Genomic DNA, 22,569 nt, shown 5'->3' on the forward strand with positions numbered 1-22,569 from the left:
AGTATTTTGTTTCTCCTGTGAGGTTGTACATGCCTGATGGTATTTGCAAGAGCTACATTTCTGGCTTTGAACCTTTCTCATTAATAACATCAGATCTGAGAGTGTTTCTGCCCAGGATGGTGGTCTTTTACTTTGGGGAGAAGACTGGAGTTGATAGCATTGTCCTGAATGTCATGGAGACTGGGTTCTCATCCTGGGCTAGCGAGACACTAGCTGTGTGACGCGGTAAGCATGACCCTGTCTTGTCCCCGTTAAAGGGGCTGATGCCCAGGCACCACATTTAGGGGATCTCCTGATATCTGAATGCTAAGCGCTCTGGCTAGGGGACCTGAAAGCAGCATCTTTCTCGGCGCATCTTCGCTTCTTCCTTATTTTCTCCTTGGCAGTGATGGCCCCCACCCATGGCAGCTTCTGGCAGTTTCAAAGGATGGTCAAACACATCACAGGGCAGAGAGCCTTCTTCTCAAATTATGGATACGGCTGCTACTGCGGGCCTGGGGGCGTAGGGGTCCCCATGGATGACACTGCCAGGTGAGTGCAGAGGCTCTGAGGCCTCCTGCCGGTTCATTTTCTTGAAGAGAGAGAGGGTGTTAGGACCCTTGCATTGTAAGGAACCAAAACCAATTCAGGTGAGCCTGAGGGTAAGAAAAAAACTAAATGGGAGTGGGAGGGTGGTCTTGAGGAACCCAAGGCTGGGGCTGGCTTCCTGTGGCCTATGCCCTATACAGGGCCCGCCTGAGGTTACCTGCTCTGTCACCTTCTGGAAATGCTTGACAATGTTTGAATAAGGGGCCCCTCGTCTTCATGTTGTACCAGGCTTTGCAGATTATGTGGTCAGCCCTGCCCAGAGCTCTAGACTGTTCAGCTCTCAGTCCTCATGGTAAACGTGGTCTTCTCTCAGGCCTCCAGTTTTTAGGATTACAGATGCAGCAAGACTGACCAACTGTCTCCCAGTCCTAATTCCATTTTCCAGGAAAGAGAATCCAAGTGGCCCAGTTTGGAAAAGTTGTCCATCTGGGTGAGGACACATGGCACAAACTTGGCTGCCAGGCCTACTTGTAAGGATGGGGGTGGGGGAGGGCAAATTCCCAGAAAAGGGGGAGGTTGGTGTTAATCTGGGGAGGGGACAGGGAGGTAGGAAACAGGGTGGTTTGTGTGTCTTTTTATTTGAAGAAAGAAGCAGCAAAATGTTCCTGGTCACTTTCACCGTAGTGTGGATAAATATATCCCCATAGTAGGTCGTGAATATCACTCCTGGAGCTTGAGTCCTCTGGGTTGGGCTCCTGAGACCATGGAATGTTCCAGCTGGAAGGACCCCAGAGCCCTTGAGGGGACCTGACACTGATGAAATGCCCGTCACATCCTGAGCCCCGGGATTGGTGGTTTGCATGCAGGGCTTGGTTTAACGCTCCCAGCACATGGCCAAGGCCGTGCCACCATCCCCATTCTACAGGTGACAACGGTGAGGGACCCACTAAACGAAACAGCAGAGCCCAAAGACACAGAGCCCTTGAGTGGCAGGGTCAAGGTTTGAACCAGAATTTGCCTGTTTCAAAGTCCGGGCCCTTTGACACTCTGTGCCTCCCCTTCCAAGTCCTGTGGCTGGTGAGAATTTTAACACTATTAGCCAGCGATGACCAATGGCAAAGAGCCCACTTGTGGATGGGGACGGTGAGTGAGGAAGACAGAGCGTCCAGCCCAGGGCATCGGCCAGAAGCTGATCCTTTTCATGTCTTAGAATCCAGCCCCAGATCTCTGTGTTCCTGCCACTCAGACATGGTGGAAGAGGGGGGCTGAGGATATCCCCCAGCTGTTTTCTCTCCTCCCGTGCTCTCCCCTGCTGGCACGCCCACCCCTCCCCTGGCCAACCCTGAGCCTCAGGAGAGCAAAGACTGAAGGATTATGTCTGATGTGCTGACCCTTTCTGCTCAAAGCCTCTCCCAGGGCTGGGCACATATTCAGTGCTCAGTCAAAAGTCATTAAATGAATGAATAAGTCATGGGCACCTAGATTTGAGTCCTGACTCTATCACCTTCCAGCCGTATGATTTTGGGAAATTCACCTCTGGATCTCAGTTCCTCTCCTATAAAACGGAGACAAGGACTGCACGTCCTAGGGTTACTGGGAGGCACTCATGAGACAGCAGTAGGTAGAGGAGGGCTCTTTGTGTGATTTTTTTTTTTTTTTTTGCGGTACGTGGGCCTTTCACTGTTGTGGCCTTTCCCGTTGTGGAGCACAGGCTCCGGACGCGCAGGCTCAGCGGCCATGGCTCACGGGCCCAGCCGCTCCGCGGCATGTGGGATCTTCCCGGACGGGGGCACGAACCCATGTCCCCTGCATCGGCAGGCGGACTCTCAACCACTGCGCCACCAGGGAAGCCCTCTTTTTGTGATTTTTAATATCATCAGGAAGTTACCTCCCTGCCTTCCGCACCTTCTCACCGGGGGCGGCGGGGTGGGGGGCGGTGGTTGGAGGGAGGAGGCATGTGAATCCTTTCCAGCCAGTCCCCCAGGGCCACCCTCAGGAAAGCTCTCATCTCCCTCCATCTGGCCCCCAGGTGCTGCCTGGCCTCCAACTGCTGCTGAGAGAAACTGAAGCAGCTCAGCTTCCAGCTGGTGTTGAACGGCTACCGGTTCCGCGTGGCCAACGGGACCGTGGTCTGTGAGTTGCCTTCCCTGTAGGGAATGTCTTTGAAACTGGGCCTTTCCTTAAGGTCAGCCTTGTGGACCCAGAGAATTTTGGGGAAATGAGATTTTTTTCCAAGTGCTTTGGGATGGAGAGCTGTAATTCCGAGAATCAGAGCTTCCCGAGAGTCCTGGCCCGGTGCCTCCCCGGTCCCCATTCGCAGCTGTGCCCCCAGCTCCTTCCAGAGGCGGGGTGCAGGGCACAGCGCCCCCGCCCCTGCCCAGGGTCCTGCATGTGCTCCATAAATAGCTGCTGACTCGAGAGTGAATCTTGCAGCTTCGCGCGGCAGCTGCTGCCGTTGAGAAGCTTCTTCCCGATGTCTGTCCTGTGTTAACAGAGCAGCTCAGCTGTCGTTCGGCTGAACAAATATTTGCGAAGGGTGATTGCGTGCCAAGCACTGGGATAAGTGCGGGGGTGGGGAGGGGGGGACACCAAAGTCAATAGGAGGGGGACGGGGAAGGGAACCCACGTGTCATGGAGGCCATTCAAGGAAGAGGGCCAAGGACAGGGTGGGCAAGTGCTGAGTGTCTAGCACGTGGGGAGGGGCCCCTGATCTCCCAGAGCATGTTCTGGGACTGCTGGGTGTGTAGGGCAAGTTGGATCTAAAGAACAAGCCCATTCGCAGGTGCTGGGCCACGGCCTTGTCGTGAACGCCATTCATTTCAGCGGAACCGGTGGTTTGAATGCCCCTTCGAATGTGTGACTCGCCTTCCGCTTGGCCTTGGGGAGTTGCGTGAACCACTGTCCTCCCCTTGTGTGTTTATTCAGAGCTGTGAGTGTGTCTTGGAGATCGCCTGTCTTCTCCCAAGGCCGGGGAACCACCTCCCTTCTACTCATCTCCCAGAGCCCCCAGCCAGGGCTCCGGCTTAGGACACACTGAGCGTTAGGGTGGCACAGTCTCCCTGGTCCCAGTGGTGAAACATGGCTCAGGCCCCTGCAGACAGGAGACCAGCTTCAGCGGAGTCTGCTTCTCGGCCCCCCCAAGCACACCACCGATGGGGAGGGACCCCCCTTTTTCTTATGTGAGCTCAAGGAGACTTCCTGTGTTGGAGCTCTCTGGCTATGACCGTCCTCAGACCTAAAGCAAGGCGTCCCCTCTGTGAGGCCCCCAAGGCCATGTCCAGGAGATGGGGAGGGATCAGGGTCTAGTGGAGGGGCGGGGGAGGGGGTGACTGGAGGAGGTTGTCCCCAGAGGATTGTTTGCTTCGGCATATGATGCCCTCTGGAGGCCAGGGACCAAGTTTCTGACGTCCTCCTCCCACCCCTCGTGGCTCCACATGGTGGAAGGCAGGGGCCAAGCCTGGCTGTCGGGTGGTGGCAGAGAGGCACACAGAAAAGCTGCCCCTGACTCCCCTCAGCCCAGCTCATGGTCTCACTTTCACATGGTTTCTTCTCACCTCTTTTCGCCTTGATCTTAACATCTGTCATGTTAAGTGTTACCTTAGAATGGTTGAAAAGCATCAGTATGAGAGAAAATATTCTCTAAGAGCTCTCTCTGATGCCCCTGTAGAGCGCAGGGACCAAGGAAGGAGGGAAACGGTGTTCTGAGGAGGGAAGTGGAATTTCAGTAAGTGCAGAGGACCTTCCCGCACTGTGGTCTCAGGCCCAGGCCAAGCCTCCGCCCGCTGCTCCTGTGTCACGGGGGCCCAGCCCGGGCTCTCTGCACCTAGAGCAGCTTCCTTATCAACCCTCTTCACCCTCCCAGGTGGGGATCAGAGTGCAGCCCACGACCCCAGGAAGTGGAGCAGAGTGACCTGGGGGCAGAGGCTGGAGCCCCAGGAGGTGGCACAGGAAACGTTCTCTGCTTGGCACACCAGGCTGGGGGGTGGTGAGAGGGGCAGGCAGGGGCCGGGAGCTGGACTGGAAAGTTCGTGGCCTGGCCCTGCTTTCTGCAGATGCTGGCCCCTGCCAAGCAGCAGTAGCCAGGTGCTCCCGAAGCTTGACCAGGGCTCCCAGAGCTCAACATCTTGCTTAGGGAGTTAGCATGGAGGGATGCTTCTCCGTCCTCACCAGGACATCAGCACCCCCTCCTCAGCTGACCCAGCTAGTGAGGACCAGGCTGACCCCCCTGTTGTCCCCACCCCCACCTTGCCAAACCCCTATTCCAGTGTGTGCTGAGACCCCAAGTGAACCCCGCACACATCCATTCACTTGCCCAGTATCAACTGAGCACCCATTGGGTGCCCATCCAGGGCCAGTGCTGTGCCAGGGCCAGGGGCACAGAACAAGGCAGCCAGCCGCAGGCCCTGCTGTCCTGGCCTTCTCCAGAGCTGAAAGTGCCCTTGGGACCATCCAAACCAAACCCTCATTGTAGCAATGGGGAGACTGAGACCCAGAGATGGGGAAGGGTTTGATCCAAGGTAACAGGCAAGATTAAAACTCATACGTCTTGAGGCTTTCTAGTGCTCTGGAACACACTGCTGGCCTGAGTTTTCTAGGCCTCAGTTTCTTCATCCATAAAATAGGTGCACTAACAACAGCTACAGTTCACGAGCATCTGACAGATGCTTTGTACTCAGCACTGTGAATCCGTGATAAACCTTTGAGGTGGGCATTATTCTCCCCATTATCGAGGAGGACCCTGAGGCTCAGAGAGGTTAAGTGAGATGGCCAAGGCCACACAGCCATGGAAAGAAGAGTTGGGATTCAGACCCAGGTCATCTGACCCCAGCTGGTGCCCCTGCCTCCCACCATCCTCCCCAGGGGCATGGGGCCGCTGGGAGGGTGATGGGGCTGCTCTTGGCTGGGGGCTCACACAAATGCATATCTTATTATCTACAACAGGCTTGTCAGAATGTTCAGCCCTGGCCCAAGGGGCAAAGAAGAGCAGAAGGAATTTGCCCCTCTGCAAGGACCCAGATCTTTCTGTTCTAGCTCTACGTACCCTGCTAAGGGGCCCAGAGACAGCACACGCTTTGGAGTCAGGCAGAGCTGGGCCTGCATCCCAGCTTCACCTTTTCTAGCTGGATAATTGCACAGCCCCCCTGGGCCTTAGTCTCCTCATCTGTAAAATGGAGATACTAATCAGAACTTCATAAGGTCACTAAAGGACTGACTACAGTAACCCAGCTGCGAGCAGGTGCTTAGTTAGTTAATGCGCCTCCTTTTAGAAGTTGAGATTTCTTTTGTTTAATCTCAGTTTCCTTTTCCCCTTTACTTTGTGGGAAAGCACTGGGAGTTTTTTTTAGTACTGTGGAGAGATTTCTTGGAAACATCTCCTCTGCATTTGCCTCCCCTTGAGCTAATGTTATTAACCCCTTACGGGATAAAAGCTCGCCCACTCTACCCCCGGTTATACTGCAGTTCAAGGAGCTGCCTTGCAAGGGTTAACCACCTCCCCAGCCTCCAAGTTCTGAAATCCCGCACCCAAGCCTGGTCCCAGGTTGCCTAGCAACCAGTGGCTGCTCCGGGATGCAGTTGGTGTGAGCAGGGAAGGGAAAGGAGAAAAACAACTTGGTCCGCCCATGTCTCTAAATGTCACCGGGAGCTCAGTGCGGAGAAAGGCCTGGAACCCAAGCCCTGGGGCCAATTTGCCGAGGGGCGAAGGCTCCCCCCAGGTAACCGGGGAGGTCATTAGCCCTCTGTTGAGTGGGCTTACATAAGTACTTGGCATTCGCAAGGGATTTTAGGATCTGTCAGCCCCCTCCACCCACACATGAATGCATCTGTAGTGCAGTGGGGAGCCCGGCCGTGGGCAGCAGAGCCCAGGTTCCAGCCAGAGGTATCACTATCACCTCCATCTCCGAGCCTGTGACTTCTCCCTCTGCCAAAGGGGGAGGGTGAAGCAGGTAACCACTGGAATCTGTAGTTTGCAAAGGTCTTCCTCCTTTGCTACTGAGTTTCCTCCTCACGAGACCTCCGCTCGCTGACACATCACCCATTTCCTCTCCTAGCATCTGTCTCAACCTGACATCATCTCATTTTCTTATTTATTTATGCATCGATTCTCCCCTCGACTGGAATGTGAATTCCAGGAGAGCTGAGAGCACTTGTTGGGGGCGGCGCTTATCCTCAGAAGGCCACAGAGGATGCCCAGAGCTATGCAGTGTGGGGTCCGCTCGCTCAGACCTGTACCTCCGCACTTCCTAGCCACTTAGGAACTCAATACCTGTTGGTTTGATGAGTGAGTGAATGAAAAAAAAATTCATGAAATAGTCCATGCAAGCACCCGTACCCTCATTTGAAAGCCGAGGGAAGATGCTCAGACAGGGACAACTTGCCTGCCATGCTAGAACATGCAGGCGGCAGATCTGGACCGAGAAACCCACTCCCTGTTTCTTGGGATGGGGGCTTCTTTCACTGCCCCGCAGGCCGTGGAAGCCCAGCCAGTGAGCCAGTAGCAAACTGGGACGGAGCGCTTACAGCGTGTCTGGGGCTGAGGATATGCAATGAAAAGACAAACTCCCTGCCTGTGTGCAGGGAGAGAGGCAGCCCATAAAATATTCAGAAAGAAAGATACACTTAGGTAGTGACAAGTGCTATGAAGCATCTAAAATAAGGCCACAAGCTAAAGGATGAGCATGGCAGTGGGCGGAAGGGCAGGGGGTGTGGGTGCGCGGCGAGGATGGCTACTTTCTGTGGCTGTGGAAGGCCTCTCTAAGGAGGTGGCATTTAGCTAGTGCGGAAGGAGACGAGGGGCTGGGGGGTGAGGCCGGTGGGGCCTGGCCGTGGGGTGAGGGGCTCACCTTCTCCTTCGGTTGCAGGGGAAGCATTAAAGCAGGAAGTGATCTGCTCAGATTTTGCTTCAGAAATATCACTCTGGCCCCTGTACAGAGACGTTGGGGAGCAGGGGAAGAAACGGGGAGCCACTAGTGGGGTGTTTCAGTAGCACTGGGGAGAAGCGACCATTGCACAGATTGATAGCTGGGGAGAAGTACCAGATGCTGCATGTGTTTGGGAGGCAGATTGATAGGACCTGCTGATGGATTAGATGTGGGGTTTGAAGGTAAGGGAGGCTGACTCTGAGGTTCTTGGTCTGAGCAGCGATGGATGGTGGTGCACCTACGAGCTTGTGCAGATGGGGGAGAGCAGACTCTGCAGACACGGCAAGAGCCTGGCATAAGCCATGTTGGGTTTGAGATGCATATCAGACACCCAAGAGGGAGTCACGTGAACACAAGCCTATTGGCATCTAGAGCTCAAAGGAGATGTCCAGGCTGAGGTGAGAACTGGAGAGTCAGCAGTGCTCGGTGGTATTTAGAGCCCTGAACTTCAAAACAAAAGCTCCCGGGCTTCCCTGGTGGCGCAGTGGTTGAGAGTCCACCTGCCAATGCAGGGGACACGGGTTCGTGCCTCGTTCTGGGAAGATCCCACATGCCGCGGAGCGGCTGGGCCTGTGAGCCATGGCCGCTGAGCCTGCGCGTCCGGAGCCTGTGCTCCGCAACGGGAGAGGCCACAACAGTGAGAGGCCCGTGTACTGCAAAAAAAACCAACAAAAAAAAACCCCCCAAAAAACAAACAAAAAAACCCACAAGAGCTCCCAAGGAGAGAGTTTAGAGACCAGGCCGGAGGCCGGGCACAGAGAGTAGCAGCGTGGCAGGCAGTCTGGGTTAGCCCAGGCAGGAACGTAGACCTTCTTGCTTTGTCTCATTGGTGGAGGTATATTTCATGGAATGAGAAAGCATATCCTAAAGCTGTCAGTTCCATTCTTCATGCCTCAGTTTCCCCATCAGCAAATTGGAAGATGCAGGATCTGGGTTTAGGCTTGTTTTTAAAAGATGACTTCCAAACATGGCATTTCTTGGCCCAGAGCTGCCTCTTCTTCCGGCCCATGACTGGCCTGTTGCTACAATGGCTGTGGGATGTCCACAGCAATAGACCGCTGCTCCAGGTCGGTCCTGACAGCCTGCACCCTGGGCAAGCTGTTAGATGTAGAACTAGACAGCAGGAGAGAATTCTACTCCACGCTTTGGAAAAGAGCGGAAGACAAAGCAGGAAAGGGGGTGGTGAGAAAGGAAGAAGGAGGTTTGGTGAATTGAGATGGAAGAAAGAAGAGATGTTACAGACTAGGAACAGGAGACAAAGAGATAAACAGAAAGGGAGATGGATGAGAAAGAGGAAAGGGTGAGAAAAGTGCCTCGCTTCCAGTTTCCAGAGAAGCAGCACCCGGGTAAGTGAGAGCACCAGGTGCCAGGCCCTTTGGGAGGGAAGCGAGGTTGGATGGGGCATGGCCCCAAGCAGCCCTGGGCCCCACCAAGGGCAGCAGCCACACAAGCCGGTGAGCCCCTGCAGACCATGGCGGCTGCCGGGGGGAGGGCAGCAAGGGGCATGCTGGGCGGAGGTGAGAGACCTGTACATGGAGGCTCTCAGGGAGTCCCTGCAGGAGCTGGGGCCTGATGGGTCTTGAAGGATTGTCACAGATGGAGAAGGGAGAGCACGAAGGCAAAGGTGATCCAGGCGCCAGGAACAGTGGGAGCGGCAGGAACCATCCCTGGCACATTTCCTGAGGGTGAGTGGAGAGGTACAGCTGAGGCGTAGGGTGGGTGTCAACATGTCTTGAGAAATCCAGGCTCCAGTGAGATGTGGGAGGACAGCTTCCTGCAGGAATTGTAGACTTCGGAGAGGGGGAAAAGCAAACAAACAGACGATAGCCAGCACTGGTCCAGTTTCAAAGGGCCCTTCTTTTTCCAACATGTGAAGCTAAGGGTGCACCATCGTCATAATAACAAGCATTTACAGAGGCCTCTCTGTGTTCTGAGCACATCCAGACCACTCCATCTGTAACGACACCAGTGAAAACCCTCACAGCAATCTTGTGAAGTAGACACCATTATTTACTTTTGATACTATTGCTTTTATCACCATTTTTAAAAAATTTATTTATTTTTGGCTGCATTGGGTCTTCGTTGCTGTGCACAGGTTTTCTCTAGTTGTGGAGAGCGGGGGCTTCTCTACGTTGCGGTACGTGGGCTTCTCATTCTGGTGGCTTCTCTTGTTGCGGAGCACGGGCTCTAGAACGCAGGCTCAGTAGTTGTGGCGCACGGGCTTAGTTGCTCCGCAGCATGTGGGACCATCCTGGACCAGGGATCGAATCCCTGTCCCCTGCACTGGCAGGTGGATCCTTAACCACTGCGCCACAAGGGAAGCCCTATCACCATTTTATAAATGATACTGAAACTAACTTGCCCAGGGCCAACACATCAGGGAGTCTGGCCACCTCACTTCCTCACCCCCACAGCCCTCAAAAGAGAGTGGAAATGGAGTGGAGTTATCTAGAAGGAGGCTGCCTTAGACGTCCCCTACACACACACACACACACACACACACACACACACACACACACACACACGCATGCACGCACGCACGCACACGCACATGCACCCATGCACGCACACGCACATGCACCCATGCACAGAGCACTATAACTCTGACTACTAAATGAAAGATGCCCCCCTAGTGGTCACTTGGCCACAGTGCAGACACTCAATCCCAAAGGCCCATTGAGCCTTCATTCACTTATTCAATGACTATTGAGCACCTACTATGTGCCAGCATAGTATTCCAGCTGGGGATACTGGGAGGGACAGGACAGAAAAAGCCCCAGTCTCACAGAGCTTACACTTTGTTGATGAGAAACAGACACAAATAAGAGAAATAAGAGATATGAAAAGTGTGGTGAATCAAACAAATGGGGATGTGAGGGAGAGTGGCTGGAGAAGCTTTAGAAGGAGTGGGCAGGGAGAGCCTCTCTGAAGAGAGGAAATCTGACCAAGACCCAAAGGTGGGATGGACCCAGCCACTTAAAAATCCTGGAGAGAAGTGTTTCAGACAAAGAGAGTAGCAAGTGCAAAGGCCCTGGGACAAGATCAAACAAAACATGCGACATAAAGAGGCCATTGGTCCTGGAGCAGCGTGAAGGTGAGAGAGTGGAGGTCTGTGAGGATGGAGAGGTTGGCGGGGACCCCATCATGGCAAGCCTGCTTTGGAGTCCATGGCAAGGATTTGGGATGTCTTTGCCCAAATAGTAGGAAACCACAGCAGGGCTTTCAGCAACAGAGTGATCCTAATTCAAGTTACATTTAAAGATGGTCTTGGACTTCCCTGGTGGTGCAGTGGTTGAGAATCTGCCTGCCAACGCAGGGGACAGGGATTCAGCCCTGGTCCGGGAAGATCCCACATGCCATGGAGCAACTAAGCCCATGCACCACAACTACTGAGCCTGCGCTCTAGAGCCCACAAGCCACAACTACTGAGCCCGTGTGCCACAACTACTGAGCCGGTACTCCATAACAAGAGAAGCCAGTGCAAGGAGAAGCCCGCTCGCCGCAACAAGAGAAAGCCTGTGTGCAGCAATGAAAACCCAACGCAGCCAAAAATAAATAAAATTTAAAAAAAAATTTTAAAGACAGTCCCTGTTTATTTCTTTCCATTAGGGTGGAATTGCTGGTGATGACAGAGATTGGGATTGTGGCCAAGAAGATGGAGAGAAAAGGGAGGAGTGAAATATGCTGAACATAGAGACATCGATGGAACTTCGGGTGGATGGGCTGTGAAAGCAAGAGGGGGTAGGAATCAAGGTCGGCTGCTAGTTTTCTGGCTTGAGTGGGAGGGGCTGCCATTTCCCAAGCCGAGAGTGTGGGTGGAGGACCAGCTCAGTGGGCGGGGGGCCGGAAGGGGACCCTTACATCCAGAGCTTCCTTTGGGGCATCTTACACTGAAGATGCCTGCGACATCCAGGTGAGAAACCAGGGAAGCTGTTGGAAGGAGGGGCTGAGTTCTGATAAAATAGGTTTCGTGTCCTTGGCCTGGGTGCTGCCTGGCAGCACTAACCCAGGGCCCCTCCGTGCAGCCCACACCTGCTCCTTCTCTCACTTCCTTCCAGGCTTCTCCTTGGGGCATGTCCCGGTGTGGTGGGGGAACGGCTTGGGGACAAAAGAAAAGAACTCCCAGTTCCTTTCCTTTCTATTTTCAACCCTTGACCCCTTGCAGCGAGCTCCCAGCTCTCCCCAACTTTAGAATCAAACCCTGGGAGTGGATGGAAGCCCCCTGTGACCCTCTGTCTCCCTTCAGTTGAATGCGCCCTTGGTCCTGGTGTCGGCTGCCTCTGTGGGCTAAGAGCCTGCGAGTGTGACACGCAATCCGCTTCAAAGAGAACCTGCCCAAACTTCAAGCGGTTCTTCTCCAGCTGGCCCCGCTGCGGCAGAAGCAAACCCCAATGCTAGTGAGGCCGCGGGTCCCTGGTCGGTCTGGTCTGGGATACTCCTTTGTCACTCGGCATTAGAGGGCTGGAGATCAACAGTGGAAAAGACAGAATCCTGGCTTTCTATGGCGGGAGACAGACCATAAACATACACATAAATAGTACATTCCAATAGCAGTAAGACTAGGAAGCAATAAAACAAGGTGACAGGGTAGAGAGAAGTCGCCTACCCCCATCCCAGGAAGTTTCCAGGAAGGGAAAGGCCCCAGGATCCGCCTTAAACTCTCCCTCCATCCCCACGTCAAAATCGGGATACAGGGCGGGTTTGGGAACCAGACCCACAACCCAGATCCAGCTGGAGCCAAGCAGGGATCCTGGAAAACAAGGTCTCGGCCACATGCCAAGGACCCGAGAAGCACACTTGGACTCTGTTTCTCATTTGCTGGAGTTCTGCCTTCTCCAGAAAACCCCGAGGTAGGAAAAAGTCGATGCCCTTTTCACCTCCCAGGAGACAGAGCATGAGAACATCAGCTCCCACCGCTGCCACCTGGATGTCACGCCAGGAAGATAACAAAGAAATGAAGAAAGAGGGCAAGGGAGAAGGAATTGGGGGTATCCAAGATTTCGATCCACACTTAGAAGTCCCTGGTTATAAGGCGTAAATTCTAATAAATATTAAAGTGGTCCAGTCAGGGTGGATGCTAATCGTTCTGATGCCCGGGGGTAGATTGCAAAAATGACCACAACTCTTCCTACCTCTCTGTATCCTCACCTCTCACGATGTCATGCTCAGCTTTTCCCATCAAGCGGTAGACTGTTTTCCCCACCCCCGAATCTGAACTCTGAACCGGCCTTGCGATTTACTGTGGTCAATAGAGCATGGTGGAAGTGATGGTCCACCAGTTCGCCAGCAAGGCCTCTGGAGGCCCAATGCACGTCCCCTCTTTCTTGGAAACACCCTGGGCCCACCTGCAGGAGGGCAGGAGCCCACCTGGATCAGGGTCGTCAGGCCAGCTGGCTGGTTGAGGACCTCAGACCTGTGAGAGCACTTGGCAGGGATCAGCAAAGCCAGCTTACGGATGACCAGAGACACCAGAGAACCTCGCTGAGACCAAAACAACCGCCCAGCTGAGCCCCAGCTAAACCACCACCTAGCAGAAGTGCAAGCTACGTAATGGGCCCGTTTAATGTCATTAAGTTTTGGTGTGGTTTGCCATGCGGTGTAACTCACTGATGTCGTTGGTCTTCACTACCCGAGGCTCTGGGGTTCTCAGCACTGTGCCGAGCTTGGAGGCCACATGAACAGCGTGGACGTGCCCCTGCCCCTTACCTGACAGGCTTGGGAGGAGAAAGGCCATCCTCATGCAATACCGGAGAACACACAGAGGCTGTAATCACTCACAGAAGTTCATTGAGGCTCTGCTAGGCGGCAGGCACAGAGCTGGGCAGTAGGGATACAGACGTTTAAAGAAAACAAACAGAGAATCAGGTGTAAATATCCTGGGGAGAAAGTTGAGAGCCAGAGCAGCTTTTAGAAGTTCAAGTTCAGGCACTTACACTCTGGATTGAGTGATGCTGTCACGGGTGTGAAGACAGGGAAGCCAGAGGTGGGTGGTCAGCAGAGGGTCTGGGAACTAGGGCTCCGGGGCTCTGCCTGGCTCAACTGGCAGGTCACAGGGGAAACTGGTCTGTTTTCCCACCTGCCCACGCGCTGTAGTAATCGCTACTGCAGAAGGAAACTTGGGGTTGACGGGCGTCACGGTGAAGGTTGTAAAAGGCGGTGAGGGGGGTGACCATGGAAAGGCAGGCATGGAACCAGGGTGGCTGGGCACCTCCCCTCCTTGGGGACTCCGGACCACAACAGAGACCAGCTCAGGACTGGCCAAATGACACAGTGGAGGGAGGGAGGCCAGGGCTGGGCTCAGCGTGGGGGCAGGGATTTCAGTGTGAGATCCAGGCCGTGGTCCACCGCCTGGGCCTTCGATTCTAATCTGTAAAATGGGGCCCGTGGTGGTATCGAACTGCTCCCGTCGATGCCCTGATTCTGGGAGGACAGGACGGTGGTGGGACTGTGGAGGGATGTCGTTGGCTTTCACTGGGAAAGCCCGCTCTCCTGGAAGGGCGATCGTTCATCCCCTCAACAAATCCACGTCAAAGGCCTGCTGCAAGCCAGGCCCTGTGCTAAAGCAGAGAAGTAAAGCTGCATCCGACTCCAGGTTGCTCAGATCAGACAGAACACAAGTCAGCGGGTGATCGCAAGGCAGGCTGGGAGATGCTGGAACTGAGGTCAGCTCACGAGCCATGAGCACCATCGGGGCAGGGGGTCAGCATTCCCCGAGGACTGCTGAGGGTCTGGCGTCTCACCTGAGAGCTGAAGATAAGGGGGAGCTGGGGTACCAAGTGAGGTAGAGGGATGGAAGGTGATTCCACAAACCTGCTCGAAAGCGCCACTGCCACGTCTCCCCCCAGATCAGCTGAAGGGCCGTCCTCCATGTTTGCCCCTCCCCCAAGCCAAAAACATGCATGTCAAATTCTTTTTCTCATATCCCACATCTAATGTGTTGGCACCTTCAAAATACACTTAGATTCTCTATTTATATAATACTTCAGTAAAATGTACACATTTTTAAAAAGACAAAGATGAGAGGGGAAAAATTTAGAACCACCTGGGCCACCTTCAGGGCTGCCATCTTGGTCTGAGCCACCATCGCCTCGTTCCTGGGCTACCGCTTGCCCCACATCATTCTCTCCACTTCCACCCTCAGCCTCTGCAATCTCTCATCCACCAGCAGCCGGTCAGCAGGGTGCCTGGAGTCTGATCGCGTCACTCCTCTCCTCACGCCCTCCCCGTCTGCCTCTGAGTAAAAGCCGATGTCCTTCCACAGCCCCGAAACCCCCATGACCATCCCCACGCAGCCTCGCTTCCTATCCTCTCCCGCTCACTCCCTCCATCCCAGCCAATGGCCTCCATGCTGTTCTGTTCCTTGAACATGGCGGCCACGCTCCCTCCCAGGACCCTGCCCACAGCGGCTCCCTCTGCCTAGAAGGGGCATCCCACGTGCCTGACTCCCTACCTCCTTCAAGTCTCTGCTGGAATCTCAGCTTCCTGATAAAGCTTATGCGACCCCCCTCCTTAATACTGCCCACCCTCCGCTGGCCTTTCCCATCCCCTTCGTCCTGTTCTCTGTTTCCCCATGCATCGTACACTCGTGGATACCTCCCCACTGGAAGATGAGCTCCTGAGGACAAGGATCTGTGTCCTTTTCTAATCCCTCGTGTATATGTTGAATGACGTGAGGTCAATGCGAAGGGATTGCATTAGCTCAGAGTGGGGAGCATGGAATGTGGGAGTCGATTTTCAAGCAAGCAGGAGATGAGGCAGGCAAGGCCAGGTCAAGGAGAGCCTGCGGCCACTCTAAGAGGTCTGGGCTCGGTCCTGGGAGCAGCGGGGCTCCCAGTGCTCTGAGGCATCACCACTTTCCACCTGGGAGAGCTTGGGCAGCTCAGTGTCCTCAGGGGAAAACAGGCAGACGGTGGACGGCGGAGACCAGGGCGCGTGATGACTCACATGGGGAGGGCTGTGGCGATCGCGGGGACGCAGTCGTGTCCCTTCCTTCCACCTCGGCACTGTTGTAGGAGCGAACGCCCTGCCTCAAAGGGGACAGACGTCAAGTGTAGATGCGTTTTTGCGACAGCTCTGCGTCTGCACCTTTTCCTCAGCTGCATTTCTTGCCGTCTGGGTGAAGCTGCCAGGCGGTCAGGGAGGGGTGGAGCAGTGGGCACGCCCTCCACCAAGGGTGGGCTTTGGGCTCAGTGTCCCACAGGGAAAGGCTGTCACCGCTTTGGAGTGACTGTGTGCATGGCAGGCAGAGCCATTGTCCCCCATCCCCACTTCTGGGGTGTCTGCAAAGCTGTGAAAGGCGCGGGGATGAGCAGATGTGGGGAGTCCGGCATAAAGCGGCAGCGTGGGCACGGCTGGGGGCCTGGGGCGGGGCAGCCGGCCTGGCGGGGAGAGAGGTGACTGGGTCAGTGAGTACAGAGGCTCTCCCGGGGTGCCTGGGACGGGCCAGGCATTACTGAGCTCATCCGGAAGCGAAATCACGTCCAGTGGGAGAACAGAGAGCTGGGGCAGGGGGTGAGGCCCAGGCCCCGGGACCCTGAGCGGGGAGAAGGGGAACCCAGATGTGCCCCCCAAGCCTTGCTTGCTGCAACAAGCGGCCTCCAGGTGCTGAGGCTCAGCTCGTCCAGGCACAGCGTTCCCTTTGTGCATAGTACACCCGACCTTCCTCGGGCGGCTGCTGTTAAGTCCCCCACTGACTGCGGCTCAAGGCCACACCGCTAACGCATAGCAGAGCAGCGACTAGAGCCCAGGCTGACTCTCCTTGCCCTAAGGTTCCCCTCCCCGAGCTCATCTGGGAAGGAATCCAGTACTGGCGAGACTTGGGGGACGGGTAATGGAGGAGGCTGTTCCCCCGGGGTTTAAACCCTTGCAGTAGAGGGAGGCCTAGGTTCTGGTTCTGGCCAAGCCGCTAAGTCGTTGTGTGGTTTCATTCATTCATTCACCCAGTGCCCAAGTATCCAGTGTGCACTGGATTCAGTGGGAATAGGAGGGCACACCCCTGACACCTAAAGCTCACATTGGAGCTGAAGACAGACAAGTAACCAGGTGATAACAAGACAGTGAGGGGCAGGGAGCCCGGATGCAGGCATACCTGGGGGGCACCGCATCCAGACCTGCCGGTCAGCAGAGGCTTCCAGACCTGAAGGTTAGGTGGAAGGCAGCCAGGCAAGGCAGAGGGGAGGGAGAGGGCACCAGGCAGAGGGGACGGCCTGAGCAAAGGCCGGGAGGCAGGCAAGGGAGAGGGGCAGCCGGTAGCCCGATGGGTGTGAAGCAGGGGTGGCGCTGAAGCGGGCTGGAAGGAGGGGAGGTAGGAGGCCGGAGAGAAGGAAGCTGGGGTGAGGACCCCCTCACATAAGCCCCTTCCTCTTCCTGGGCCCCAGGTTCCTATCTGTGTACATCTGACCCTTCCTGAAGCTTTTTCTCACCCAACTTGTTGATCATCAGTGAGACCTCAGAAATTATTCATTTCCTTTTCACAGATGAAAATGGAGGGTCTGAGCAGGCAGGTGGGGCTGGAATGGGAACCCATGTCTTCGGATTCTAAATTTCTTTTTTTTTTTTTTTTTTTGCCATGCCGCACGGCATGCAGGATCTTAAGTTACCTGACCAGGGATCGAACCCATGCCCCCTGCAGTGGGACCACGGAGTCTTAGCCACTGGACCGCCAGGGAAGTCCCAGTTCTAAATTTCTTGTTTCCCATCCCCTTTCTCAGAATGAAGGGGTTGAAGGGATGCTCTCTGAAGCTAAGGCTCTGGAGTCAGGGTTCAAACCCTGCTTGTGTTGCATGACCTTGAGTAACTTACTTGGCTTCTCTGGGCCTCAGTTCCCTCCTTTTATAAACAAAGCTATGAACAGCCCCCACCTCATAGTGCTGCTAGGAGGGTTCAGTGAGATGGCACACACAGAGCTCTGAGCCCCGTGCTCAGCATACAGTAAGTGCTTAATAAATCTTGCTCTACTCACAGGGCCCCAACATGCTGAGGTACCAGATGGCCAGCCCAGGAGGCAGGGTGTTTGGCAGGGTTGCAGGGCCGCATGCCCAGACCTTTGTACTGTGCACCCTTGCCTCCTAACGCCCAACTCTGCTTGTTGTCACAGTTGCTGGCATCAGCTGCTTGTTAGAAGTCACAGCTGGGGAAGCTGACAGCAGTGTTGCCATGACAACCGCTGGGGAGGACAGGGCCGCCTCCCTGCATTCATAGTCGGTCCTGAGCATGAAGAGAGGTGGCTCCCGGGCCCAGCTGAGACCAGGGCCGGACAGGCACCGGGGCCCTGGCTGTGCAGCTGGGGCACTAAGTTGCCCCCTTCCCTTCTCCTTCTGCCTCTCTCCTTCCCCTCCCCTCCCCCCAACACCCACGTGTAGAGAGCCGGATTTTCTTGGTAAACCACAGCTTTGCTCTGCCAGGTTTCCATGTGGAGGAGAATGTCCCAGGCCAAACACTTCATCAGAATCTTCCTTCCTTCCACCTACTGCCCTTTGCCGGCCTGGCCCTGAGGACCTTTGGCCCAAAATTCAGTCAAGGGCCCCAGTCTCCAGCACTGAGTTTCCAGTCTCTGCACAGGCCCTGTGCTGGGAGCATTCTCCTCTGCGGCCTCATGTGGTCCTCAGACCCAACGACGTGCTCTTCATTATTACACACATTTTACAGAAGGGGGAGATGGAGACTGGGAGGGGTGAGGCAACTAACCCAAGGCCAGTGGCCCCATGAGCGGCAGAGCCAGGGTTGCACCCAGTCTGCTCCTTGTGAGAGGCAGTGTCGATGGCAATGGTAAGGTGGAGGTGACAGTGATGGTTTCCTGTGCTCTCCTGGGCATTGCCAGCCTGGGGCAGGGTCTCTCCCTTTGGGTTCAGACCCAGAGGGGCAGGAGGTGTGGAGCAAAGCATAGGTGGTGACCTATCATGACCACTAGGTGTCGCCCAAGTTCTAGAAAAGAGTTGACAGCCACTCCCTGGGCGGGGGGGTGGTCTGAAGAATGGGGGCAAGGGGCAGTGCTTCTCTGAGAATGGAAGACTGACCTAGGTCTGGGCAGAGATGGTGTGTTGTAGAAAATCAGAACTGGACAGAAGTTAAAACAGTAAAAGTAATTTTATTAACTATTGCAGTGGGGGAAAAGAGACAGTATAGAACTGGGCTCAATTCTTAATAGAACGAAGAAAAGTGGAGATTTCTAACTAAGGAGCAGGGTGGGTGGGGGTAATCAGTGGCTGGAAAATTGCTAAGAGAGTAGGGGATTCTTGATAAACTGACCTAACAGGATTCTTGCCGAAGGCAGGTCGTGGCGATCAGATATCACCTGGGGACTAGTGAGAGGTGAGAAATTTGATCAGATATTGAGGAAGGGTGAGGATTCTCCCTAAACTGATATAGCCGGATTCTTGCTGAAACACAAGAATGATGCAAAGATGAACACAGAAGCCCACAGGTTGAGGCCAAGTTGAGAAAATTCTCAGAGGAGCCCAACGTTTGGTCAAGGGGAGAGTCTTTGCCAGTCCCTCCTCTGGTTCAGGGAAAGAGGAGATCTTCTTTCTTCTGAACAATATGAGTTCCTTTCTCGATTGGTCATTTTTTTTTCCTTAGTGACCAGTGGAACCATCTGTTGAGACTTGGTAGTAAAGGGTATTTTCTCGATGGTGTGAACCATCAAGCATTTAAATGAGGGGGATATCTATGAAAAAAAGAAAAACAAAGATTAATGATCGGAGCAACTAAACCCAGTTTCTGGGTTCAGAGGACAGCCAGTTGAGAGTTCTAGATGTTGAGCTTGAAGCATCTGTGGATGGTGAAGTGAGGAGAGCAGTGGCAACCCATCGGTCTTCCTGGTTGCAGTTTGCATCATCTCTGGTGGTGGCACCGACATCGGTGTCATGGTCACGTTTGTTTCTTGGAGAAGAGCGTGGACGCATCCAGCTTCAGCTCATACGGCTTCTTTAGAAAGTCCCAGTAGGGATCTGGGCAGTTGGGTTTTAGTTCTCAGTGACTCCAAGTCAAGAGGGTGGGAGAAAAACTGGAAACATTCATCTGAAGAGTTGTAGCCAGATTTTGGAGAAAATTAGAAGAATTAACCAAATGTGCAGGATGGCAGGATTCATTCCGTTTACAGACAGGTAACAAAGCAGAAAGGAAAATGGAATCTAGCCAAGAGGCGAAAAATAGCTCAAAGACAATGAACAGGACTGTAACGTAATAACCCACGAGGCTGTGCTATACTTTCCCACTGAAAGTGAGAGGTGTTGAATTTTTTAAAATGCACACGTGAGAGTTGCGAGTTAAGTTTTATTTGGGGCAAAATGAGAACTATAGCATCTCAAATAGCACCGAGGAGCTGCTCCAAAGAGGTAAAGGGGGGAGGGGTCAGAATATGTGTGATTTGGGTGCAGCCAGGCACACATTTTGACAAGAGTTGCTATTAGTCAAGAAGGTTGCTGCTAGTCACAAGGAGACAGATGTCTCTGTTAATGATTTTAGTGCTTTTCTAGATACGAGAAGATGCAAGAAATTGAGCTCATAAAATCTTCTCCTGAAAATATCTAACAATCTGAAGACCTGTCCTGCCAGTTTTTCCCAGAGCGCAGAGGGCCTCATTCCTGATCTCCACCCTTAACTCCTTTCAGGGGGTGTTGAAGGTCAGAGGCTGCAGTGGCTGGTGAGTTCATTCTTATAGAAACAAGAATGGCAAGCGACAACTTTTAGTTGGCAGAGATCCCGGGGTCCAAGGATGAATCTGATTCCATCTGAGTCACAACTCCTAGAAAACCAGAGCCGGACAGTAGCTTAAGCGGCCAAAACAGGTTGTATTCAAGAACTATTGCAATAGGGACCAGTATAGAATCGGGCTCATTTCCAAATACAATTTCAAATCCTTACATTTCTTAAGTGAGGGTTTATAGCAGGGGTTGGGGGAGGTGGAAAATTGATAAGAGCTGGGGAGTTCTTGCTTAACCGACCTAACTGGATTCTTGCAGAAGGCAGGTGGGGTAATCAGGTATCACCCAGGGGCTGGTGGAGGATGAGGAATCTGATCACGTATTGAGGGTGCGTAGGGATTCTCACTAAACGGACATGGCAGGATTCTTGCTAAAACGGGGCAATAGAAACCCAAATGCTGAGACCTAGCTGAGAGAAGGTCTCAGAGGAGCCGGACTAAATGTTGGTCAAGGAGAGAGTCTTGATTAATGGCAGCCCCCAGACCAGTGGGAAGCAAGTCCAGCCCCTCCTCGAGCCTCTGCATAAAAGACCTCACTAACTTGAGGAGAGAAAGACCACGCATACTGTAGAAGCAAAGAGCCCTTCTTCAAACACTGTGACCCCACTCCCCCTCGCCACCTCCAGAGGCATCAAATACACCATCCCATCTCCACCCCATCCCCTTGGGGGCCACTTCCAGGATTGGCTGCATCCTTCGTGCTCCCCTGACACCACCTCGCACCCTATGTCAAGGGTATCGGTCCACGTGTCTGCCTCTCCCTCCCAGGCTGTGTCTGATAAGTGGTGTCTACCCCGAAGTCCAGCCTCATGCCTGGTCCATAGGAGACCATGGGGATAGGTCCATTGAATGAATGAACCAATGGATGATCATGTCCAGGGCTTTTCAAAACGTTAGCTGAAGACTCTCTTTTCTTCTTACAGTAGCTCATGTGAAGGATCAATATGTAACACGGGAAAAGCACGGCTGCTCATGGAAGAATGAGGTGGGGGGCTCAGACCCCCATCTGCTCAGCCTCCCCTTCCCCAGAGATCACCCCTAGAAGTCCCAGGAAAACCCATGGCCTTGGGGAGCATCTGAAACATTGGCTCTGGTCTCTCTGCACTTGGGGAAACTGATGCCCATCACAGGGAAGAGGACCTCGTTACAGGTGTGGTCAACGCCATCTCTTTTTTTGTTGTTTTTTTTTTTTGCGGTACGCGGGCCTCTCACTGTTGTGGCCTCTCCCGCTGCGGAGCACAGGCTACGGACACACAGGCTCAGCGGCCATGGCTCATGGGCCCAGCCGCTCCGCGGCATGTGGGATCCTCCCAGACCGGGGCACGAACCCATGTCCCCTGCATCGGCAGGCTGACCCTCAACCACTGCGCCACCAGGGAAGCCCAACGCCATCTCTTGATGCCCCATTTCCTGCTGCCCTTGCCTTGTGATTAGCTCCTCCAGGAAGATCTGAGCACCTCCCACCTCCTGGGACAGACCCCAGGATGGCAGAGCCCACAGGCACCAGGAGCCTCCTTCCCTCCCACTCTGAGCAAGAATCAGCTTCCAAGACAGGGAGCTCCTGTCTCATGGAGTTGGACCTTGTCACAGATCAGAACCAACCCCTTTCCATATGCACGCCAGGGAGTCACGTGACCCAAGCTGCTGGCTGCCTCTTGCTCCCGGAGCCAGGAGACCTGGGTCCCTGGGTTCTAGCTGCAGCTCTACTTCCAAAATGCTGTGTGACCATCCATAGATCCCTTAGTCTCTCTGGGCCTCAAGTGCCTGTAAGGATTAGCTAGATGATCCCAAAGGCCCTTGTGGTGCTAAAAAGGCAATGACATATCTCAGCCACCATCAGAGACTCAGAGCTCTCCTTTCTGAAGAAATGGATTCTAGGAGGCAGTTCCCCACCCTCATCCCTGCTGCTCTCCAAGGAGGGCTCCATCCCAGGGAAGCAGGCATGTACCTGGAGTTTCTCAAAGGAGAAGAGGCCCTGAGGCTCGGGCCCCTCCACCCAGAGGGGTGTCTAACCAGCCCCTTCTTCCTGAACTCTCTGGGGTTGGCCTGAGCCCCATCTGCCATGTTCCGGGTTCTGGGGGGCCAGGAACATAGGGCTCTCAAGGAGAGCCACGATCTACCCCAAAGTCTCCGGGGAGCAGGCCCCAGCTTCTCGTTGCAGTGGCAGAGTAGTGCGGGGCAATGCCCCAGGGCAGGACGCAGGTGACACATGGCCTAGAAAAAGGACGCTCCACCTCCCCCCATGGCCCTGCCCACAGCTGCCGGTAACGCCCACTCCAGGGTGCTCAGGCCTGCGGGCGTGGGAGTGGATGCACCTGAAGAGGAGGTGGCCCTTCCCCAGGCATCTGAAAGGAAATTAGCCCAAAGTTCTCTCTCTTCCCATCTGAAAAGGATGAAAAAATTATCCAGTGACACTTG

General features: G+C 54.3%; 1 protein-coding gene across 1 annotated transcript; it reads left to right on the forward strand.

The window, feature by feature from the left end:
* Nucleotides 1–388: 388 nt before the first annotated feature.
* On the forward strand, nt 389–11,943 carry PLA2G2C (phospholipase A2 group IIC). The gene is made up of 4 exons (XM_073804499.1): nt 389–531; nt 1,595–1,605; nt 2,587–2,661; nt 11,614–11,943. Exons 1-4 carry the CDS (start codon nt 389–391, stop codon nt 11,844–11,846), a joined length of 462 nt encoding a protein of 153 aa, XP_073660600.1. The 3' UTR covers nt 11,847–11,943.
* The last annotated feature ends 10,626 nt before the right edge of the window (nt 11,944–22,569 follow it).

This window comes from Tursiops truncatus, chromosome 1 (genome assembly GCF_011762595.2).
Source record: "Tursiops truncatus isolate mTurTru1 chromosome 1, mTurTru1.mat.Y, whole genome shotgun sequence".
Classification (NCBI taxonomy): Eukaryota; Metazoa; Chordata; class Mammalia; order Artiodactyla; family Delphinidae; genus Tursiops; species Tursiops truncatus.